This window comes from Elgaria multicarinata, chromosome 10, assembly GCF_023053635.1.
Source record: "Elgaria multicarinata webbii isolate HBS135686 ecotype San Diego chromosome 10, rElgMul1.1.pri, whole genome shotgun sequence".
Lineage (NCBI taxonomy): Eukaryota > Metazoa > Chordata > Lepidosauria > Squamata > Anguidae > Elgaria > Elgaria multicarinata.
The window spans coordinates 6,527,241-6,536,090 of record NC_086180.1 but is presented as its reverse complement, the minus strand read 5'-3'; the positions used below and the strand labels follow the sequence as shown (position 1 = coordinate 6,536,090).

The 8,850-nt window shown below is 47.3% G+C and overlaps 1 protein-coding gene across 1 annotated transcript; it reads right to left on the bottom strand.

Annotated features, from left to right (window-relative positions):
* Positions 1-254: 254 nt before the first annotated feature.
* On the bottom strand, positions 255-8,550 carry LOC134404619 (5-hydroxytryptamine receptor 7-like). Its single transcript, XM_063135394.1, is given in 2 exon segments — positions 255-1,026; positions 8,042-8,550. Coding segments are annotated over 2 exon segments (1,281 nt in total).
* Between the last annotated feature and the right edge of the window lie 300 nt (positions 8,551-8,850).

Sequence of the window (8,850 nt, the reverse complement as noted above, 5' to 3'; positions counted from 1 at the left end):
GCTAGCATAGGAAGATATCATGAGGGGGTTGGCATTTTCGTGAATTAGTACCTTTGGCAGACATATTTGCCAAGCTGTTCCAAGGAGAGGACCAAATCTTGGCTCCCTGCATTAGAGATGCCCATGAGGTTTATGAGTCCCGCCCCAATGTATATTTCTGAGCACATGGGCGGCTGTGGTACAGGCTGTCTCCACTAGGGGGCATGTCACAATGTCAACATCTTTAATGCTGAAGACCCAAACGGCCCTTAGCTTTAAAGTATGCCCTCATGCTTTTCTGTGGCCTTCAAGGCCTCGTGCATACTTGCAGCCGAGAGTCTCCTGTTGATGTTGCGATAGCTGCACCGCAGCAGGTTCCAGAAGGTAGTCCTCAGGTCCCGGTTGAAGAACGCGTAGATCAAGGGGTTGATGAGAGAGTTGGCGTAGCCCAACCACAGCAGTGTCCTCTCAAGCCGCAGCGGCATGCAGCTGCAGTGGCTGCCGCAGATGAACGGCCTGGCAGTAGACATCAAGAAGAAGGGGAGCCAGCAAAACGTGAAGGCCCCGACGATGATGCCCAGGGTCCTGGCTGCCTTCTGCTCCCTCTTGAAGATGGAAATGTTCTTGCGATCTTGACGGAGAAGTTTGGACAAAGTGGCGCACTCCTCCGCTGCCTTGTTGCGCTTGGTGCTGTGTTGGCGACGTACGCCGGCCTCAATGGAGTAGGCCCCATCTTGCTCATAGGGTCTGGGGAAGTCCATGAATCGGTGTTTCTGAGCACTGGCCTTGGCCGCCTTGTAGATCCTGTTGTACATCACAAGCATCACCGTCATGGGGATGTAGAAGGCCACCCCAGTAGAGTACACAGTGTAGCCAAAGTCCTGGCTGATGAGGCAGACCCGTTCCACGGTGACGTTCTTAGCCCAACCAAACAACGGAGGGAGAGTTATGGATGCAGAGAGAAGCCAAACAATGAACACCATCTTGGCCATCAACTTCCCATCTTGTCTCACAGGGTATGTCAACGGTCGGGTTATTCCCAGGTACCTGAAAAACAATCATCAATGGTTGCTAGGCTGGGCTGGATTTTGTTTTTTATTTATTTCTTTGTTTATTTATTACATTTATATCCCGCCTTTTTCCCTCCAAGGAACCCAAAGCAGCGTACATAATCCTCCTCCTCTCCATGTTATCCTCACAACAACAACCCTGTGAGGTAGGTTGGGCTGAGAGTCAGCGAGTGGCTTAAAGTCACCCAGTGTGTGAACAGAGTGCTGGACTAGATGGACCCTTGGTCTGATCCATTGTGGAACTTCTTCTGTTCTTACCCATGTTCCCTTGTTGCTATCTTTGGAATGGCAACTTCCTCTTCTTTCGCTCACATCTCCGCCACCTCCACCCTCTTGCCTCCTTTTTATCTCTCTGCTACAGCCTAGTTTCTTTTCCTGGCCTCCCGAAATGGCCTCAGCTGTGTTTCTGGAGCTGGCTCCTTGCCTGTTAACATTTCCCCCTGTCCTCCTGGTCTCTGCCCTGCAGCTGATTTAGCTGATTCCTGGATTGGTTGGCGACTTCCCTGGCTGTGCCACTGACTCTGGAGGAGACCTCTGGGAGCTGCCACAGGTCTGAGAGAGGGAGGCACCACGAGATAAGTCCTGAGGGCGGTGGCAAGAGGGCCTTCACAGCTCTGATGAGGGCATCTAAGTCCATGCACCTCAGCAAGCCCAGGCGCATAGGATCAGATTGCATGAGGGTCTTACCCGGGCCAGTCTTAGAGGGGGATGATCAGATAGGAGTTAACTATAAATTAGGGTGACCCTATGGAAAGGAGGACAGGGCTCCTGTATCTTTTACAGTTGCACAGAAAAGGGAATTTCAGCAGGTGCCATTTGTATGCATGCAGCACCTGGTAAAATTCCTTCTTCATCACAACAGTTAAAACTGCAGGAGTGACCAGATATACAACACTGGGCAGGGCTTCTGCAGCTGAAATTCCCTTTTCTATGCAACTATTAAAGATACAGGAGCCATGTCCTCCTTTTCATATGGTCACCCTACCACAAATACCCCCAAAGCTCCTACTAGGGTGTGTTTGTTTTACAATAAATTTGGGTGGGGGAGACCAAACCTCCAGAAAACTCATGACTGTTGGGTCCATGGGAGCCACTGAACACCTGTCCAACTGGCCCCTTATGGGATTCCTATAGAGTAAGTGGCTCCGGCATTATGGATATGTTTTACAAGCAATAATAAACTTGACGGCTTTACCATAGGTGCCCTTCACTGAACAGGCTGTTCCTTTTAATTTCTGAGGATATTTATACCAAAGGGCAGAATCCGCATTTTAGATTTGAATAAATAAAACAGACCTCCATATCTCAGATGTTCTGGCTCCTCCTAATGGAAGCTTCAAAAATTAAATATATGCAGACTGGAATTGACTTTGAGTTCCCCACAGTCGCCCTTGCATTCCTAGACGGTGCTGTAATCTCTGTGCAATTAACTTTAAACAGCTCCTTTCTATTTTTGCTCAGACTTCTTCTTTTGTTAAGGGAAGGCTTTGAAACAAAGTCATTTACCCAGAAAATTAACCACATGGTGGGGAGTACAGCAGGCTGGATATAAAGTCTTCAGCGATGGCCATCCATGAATGATCTTGAGTAGATTCTTGGGTTGGGAGCTACGGCCATAAGACTGACTCAACTGGAACTAGCTAAAACTTGCAGTGCAAACATCCTCTTTTGGCAACTTTCCCCAATCTGGTGCCCTCCAGATCTTTGGGATTGCAACTCCTATCGGCCCCACCTAGTATGACCAATGGTCGTGAATTCTGGGAGCTGTAGTCCAAAGTAACGGAAAGGTATCAGGTTGGGGGAAAACCTATGCTTATGGTGTGGGGCGAGGATGGACTAGAATATGATCCAATGAGTTGGATCCAGGATCTGTTGAAAGAAGGGATCAACTTACAGAAAGTATCTTCGTTTATTTATTCATTTATTTATTACATTTTTATACCGCCCAATAGCCGAAGCTCTCTGGGCGGTTCACAAAAATTAAAACCATAATAAAACAACCAACAGGTTAAAAACCTGCCTGATTTGGGGGAGGGGGACCCTCCTGCCCCTCCCTTGCACCACAGTTCACCCCCAATGAGGAAGGTCCCCCAAGACTATGTGAAGGGATGGGTTGACAAGCGATGTTTAAGATCGCTATGATTCTCCGGACATTATCTCACTGCTCATCTCGTGCCCAATTCCCATTCACGTTTGCTGCTCACATTGCGCAAACAGGAGATTTGTGCAAGCCAAACTGTGATCAATTTAGGAAATAGAAACCACATGCACAGTTACAAGATGGGTGATACTTGGCTCAGCAATACTACAAATGAGAAGGTTCTTGGAATTGTTGTAGATCACAAGGTGAATAGGAGCCAACAGTGCGATGTGGCTGCAAGAAAGGCAAATTCTATTTTGGGCTGCATTAATAGAAGTATAGCTTCCAAATCACGTGAGGTACTGGTTCCTCTCTATTCGGCCCTGGTTAGGCCTCATCTAGAGTATTGCGTCCAGTTCTGGGCACCATACTTCAAGAAGGACGCAGACAAGCTGGAGCGTGTTCAGAGGAGGGCAACCAGGATGATCAGGGGTCTGGAAACAAAGCCCTGTGAAGAGAGACTGAAAGAACTGGGCATGTTTAGCCTGGAGAAGAGAAGATTGAGGGGAGACACGATAGCACTCTTCAAATACTTAAAAGGTTGTCACACAGAGGAGGGCCAGGATCTCTTCTCGATCCTCCCAGAGTGCAGGACACGGAATAACGGGCTCAAGTTAAAGGAAGCCAGATTCCAGCTGGACATCAGGAAAAACTTCCTGACTGTTAGAGCAGTACGACAACGGAACCAGTTACCTAGGGAGGTTGTGGGCTCTCCCACACTAGAGGCCTTCAAGAGGCAGCTGGACAACCACCTGTCAGGGATGCTTTAGGGTGGATTCCTGCATTGAGCAGGGGGTTGGACTCGATGGCCTTGTAGGCCCCTTCCAACTCTGCTATTCTATGATTCTATGAAATGGGAGATCTGCGCAAACTCCCCAAATTTGTGCGAATCTCCTGAAATTTGCGTACATTTCCTCCATGGACTAAAGCAGGATTGCTTTCATTTATTGAGGAAATTCGCACAAATTAGGAAATTAGGGCAAATTGAACTTGGAAGCGGGAACAAGATCAACGTGAGCACAGGTTTGACGATTTGTAAATATTTTCAGCAGTGTGCGCTTGCGCACACGTTCATGTCTTCGAATGGGGCAGGCTCGCATGTTTTGCAAGCAAAAATGAAATTCTCATATATTCTTACATGTAGTATTTCCAAGGGCCTGGAGGGATTGCTGTGGTGAGGAGAAGGTAGGAAAAACAACTTCCACAACCCCAGCTGCACACAACTAAATCCGGATCCAACCCATTGTGTCTTCATAGAGCTAGGATTTCCTCCCAAACACAGAATCAATAAATTTCACCAGTCTTAAGGTATTGCCTTCCTGGTTTTCTTTTGCATTAATCCTTAATCGGTGCATCCGTCATTAACATTCATGACTATTGCCTTGTTGTTGATTTTCAGAGCAGTCATTTGTGAGAAAATCTGTTGGGAAGGATAAAAATACTTTGGACGTAGCAATGAATTTCTGAAAGCCGCAAAGAATCGGTTGGGTGCTGGCCTTTGTCCACCGCCTGTGGAATGCACAGAAATAGCATCTGGATATTATGCAAAGTTTTGGGTTCATTTTACCAAATCTCCACCTGAATGTTCCCGCGTTGGCACAGATGTTTGCTAAATTGATATTTTTTTGCAAGTGACAGTTTTGCAGCTGGTCTGAACAAAGTACAACACATATTTTATTTTACCTACTGAGCTCTGCCTCAATTTTTACAGCTTTTAGTCTGGGCTTACTTAGATTCCCCCCCCCCATGTTGGCTTCATGGGGGTGGGGGAGAGGGGGTGGCTCTCTGACTCCCCTTTCCAAGGTCAGAGTACTCTCTTTGACCTCAGAGGAGGGAATTCCCAGTATCCTATGGCCCCTCAGACAATTCCTAGTGGCCATAGGATTGCTCCCTAAATAAATGTACCCTGGCACTACAGACTCTGGCCTCATTGATCAGCCAGGGGATGATGGGCCACTGGGTGGCTGCATCCCCAGCCTCCCAGGAAGAACTTCACAGCAAACGGGAGACCAACCTGGCCCTATAGAACAGCCAGAGAGGAAGCAACTGTAGGGACCTTGCTTCCTGCTCCCCACCAGAACATACAGCTGCCACTGACAGTTCCCTGGGATTGCAGACTCTGGTCTCCTCCATCGGTCGGAGAACCGAGGGCCATGGGGAATGAACATCACTGCAATATGTGATATTGCAGTGCGATATGGCTGCAAGAAAGGCAAATGCTATTTTGGGCTGCATTAATAGAAGTATAGCTTCCAAATCACGTGAGGTCCTGGTTCCTTTCTATTTGGCCCTGGCTAGACCTCATCTAGAGTATTGCATCGAGTTCTGGGCTCCACAATTCAAGAAGGACGCAGACAAGCTGGAGCGTGTTCAGAGGAGGGCAACCAGGGTGATCAGGGGTCTGGAAACAAAGCCCTATGAAGAGAGACTGAAAGAACTGGGCATGTTTAGCCTGGAGAAGAGAAGATTGAGGGGAGACATGATAGCAGTCTTCAAATACTTGAAAGGTTGTCACACAGAGGAGGGCCAGGATCTCTTCTTGATCCTCCCAGAGTGCAGGACACGGAATAATGGGCTGAAGTTACAGGAAGCCAGATTCCGGCTGGATCTCAGGAAAACCTTCCTGACTGTTAGAGCAGTACGACAATGGAACCATTTACCTAGGGAGGTTGTGGGCTCTCCCACACTAGAGGCCTTCAAGAGGCAGCTGGACAACCATCTCTTACGGATGCTTTAGGGTGGATTCCTGCATTGAGCAGGGGGTTGGACTCGATAGCCTTGTAGGCCCCTTCCAACTCTGCTATTCTATGATTCTATGATTCTATGCAAAGGGAAGACCATCTTAGCCCCATATATTGGCCAGAGAAATGACAGCTGCATAGACCTTGTTTTGCTCATCCATATCAGAAACACCCACACCCACACTCACACACACACCTTTGTAATTAAGAATGAATGAATAACTCCTGATTCCCCCGTCCCTTGTCTTTTTTGTCATTTCTTTTGGACTGCAAATGTTAGGGCAGGGATTGGCAGGGCCGGCGCTACCATTAGGCCAACTAGGTGGCCGCCAAGGGCGCAGACCTCAGAGGGACACAGTACGGCCCTTTAAGGGTCACAGTTTTATACAAATGAGCTGTTTTAAAGAAAAAAGCATAATAAAAGGAAAACATAATAGTTCAGAAACTTTGCTTGAACAGCTGAATTGAAGTTGGCAATTTGTGTGTGTGTGTGTGTGTATGTATGTGCAAGTAGCTCGCCTTGCCTAGGGCACAGAATAGTCTGGCACCAGCCCTGGGGATTGGCTTATTATTAATTTTTGTTAAGCCTCTCTCTCTCTCTCTCCCTCTCTCTCTGTGCTGAAGAACAGGGTAAAAGGCTGCAAATGAATAATAATAAACCCAGAATAAAATCATAGGAAGGAACTGCAGAAGAAGCGCAGGAGAGGAGAGTCACTTCAACGAACATCAACCCACCGTTAGTTATCTGAGAAGTAATTTGCAGTAGTAGTTCAGTAACAGGCGCTTACTAACACACAGGAGACACTGTGAACCCTGGACTTTTGAAGTGGTTTTTCCTCTACTTTCACAGAAGAATTATGGCAGGTTGTGACCTCAATTAAGCGAGCTATTAAGCATGTCTAACTTCCATTTAATATGCCATCTTTAGCTAGGCCTCCATTCCCATCAAAGAAACAGTGTCTGTAGCTCATGTGTGTGTGTGTGTGTGTGTGTGTGTGTGTGTGTGTGTGTGTATGTGTATGCTATTAGAAGAGGAACAACAACAATAACAATAACAACAACAACACAAACAGCAGTAGTTGTAATTCGATGATCTTCCTTATCAAACAGTGTTTGCTGCTTTCGGTCATCTCTTGTAGACCAAGAATGGAATATCTAGGGACAGGCCAAAAGCTGGTAAAATTAAAATCTCCGTCCTTAAATTTCAAGCCTAGTTTTGAATGGGTTTGACGCGGGTCTCAGAGCCTCCTGTCAATATTACCTTACTTATGCACCATGTCCTCATGCCTATTTATTTATTTAAAATATTTCTTGGGCGCCTTTCAAGATGGAAAGCCTTCTAAGTCGTTATATAGCCCTGGTGCACCTTTCCTGGGCATCCACCTATCCCATCCACTTTATTTTTTCAGTTAACATATTTTCTTACTGGCAGCTGGAATTGCTGTGAAATAGATTTCTGTTGGCGCTGAAAACTGTGAATTTAAAGGAGTTTAAAGGAGTTTGTACTCCCCGCCCCTCCACCCCCCGCCATGTTTTCCATCTTTTGGGCTGGTTTCTTGTCATCCTTGATTTATTTACAGTATTTATATTCCACTCCCCAATCAGAATTTCGGAGTGGTGGACAAAATAAAATAAGAATAAAAACAGAATAAAAACACATTAAAAGTCCATTTTAAAAGAAACAAGGTGCAAAATAAACTGGGGCTGGTCGCTAAGGGAAGGCTTCCTGGGACAATGATGTTTTCAGGAGGCGTCGGAAGAAACAAAAAGTTGGCACCTGCCTGACCTTTAGAGGCAGGGAATTCCATAAGATGGGGGCCACCACACTGAAGGCTCTTCCCCTGGTGGACTCCAATCGCACGATAGGTCTATGTGGAACCACCAGGAGCATGCCCTTGGATGACCTCAGTGACCGGGCAGGGTGATTGGGGAGAAGGTGCTCTTTCAGGTATCCTGGTCCCAAGTTGTTTGGGTCCCATGGCAATCATTTTGTGGTAGCGCCCAGGACAATTTCTCAAATTGCCAAATGGCCCCTTACGGTTGTCTACCCCAGCCTTCATGGGCCACTCCAACTCTAAGATCCGTAATCATGAGCATGAACACATACTTACCTGTCCACGCTGATGACACAGAGAGTCATGATGGATGCTGTGCAGCACATGACGTCCATGGCAATGAAGACGTTGCAGAAGACCTCCCCAAAGAGCCATTTCCCTCCAACCAGGTCTGTGATGATGACAAAGGGCATGACTGCAAAGGCCACGGACAGGTCAGCTGCCGCCAAGGAGACCACCAAATAGTTGGAGGGCTGCCGGAGTTTTTTGACAGTGCACACAGAGATGATGACCAAACTGTTGCCAGCAATGGTCAACAGGGTGATGATGGAGAGGACCGTCCCAATGACTACTTTCTCAGTGTCCCCATACAGCAAGAGATCCTCCCCACAGTCCGTCGAGTTGGTGGCATTGAGGGATGGTGGGTCTGGCTCAGATGACTTAGAAGGTCCCTCAGTCATGAATGGAGCTGGGGGTCACTTCTGGATGGGATACTCTTGCTCCGTGTTCCCCACAAAGAGACGCTGCTGCCCTGAAAACTGACTGGGGCCAAACTTGAGTAACATGCTTCCAACTGACCGGTGCATGGAGAACAGACATGAACCAATTGTATTGCTTGGAGTCAACGTCTACTGCTGCAAAAATAAACAGCCAGCAGTTAGATGTAGCAAATAGAGCCCAATGTAAGTTCACAGATGCATTTTGTCCTTGCCTCCTGCAGTCCCCAGACACTTCCCCACTAGCAGTCAGGGGTGTAGGGTCCCCATAAATACTACACCCCCAAGGAGAGTCCCAAAATATGAGTCCATATGACCAAAGGAGTTCTAGCAGTTTCATCTCCACTAGGAGCAGGGGGCTGTCTTCAT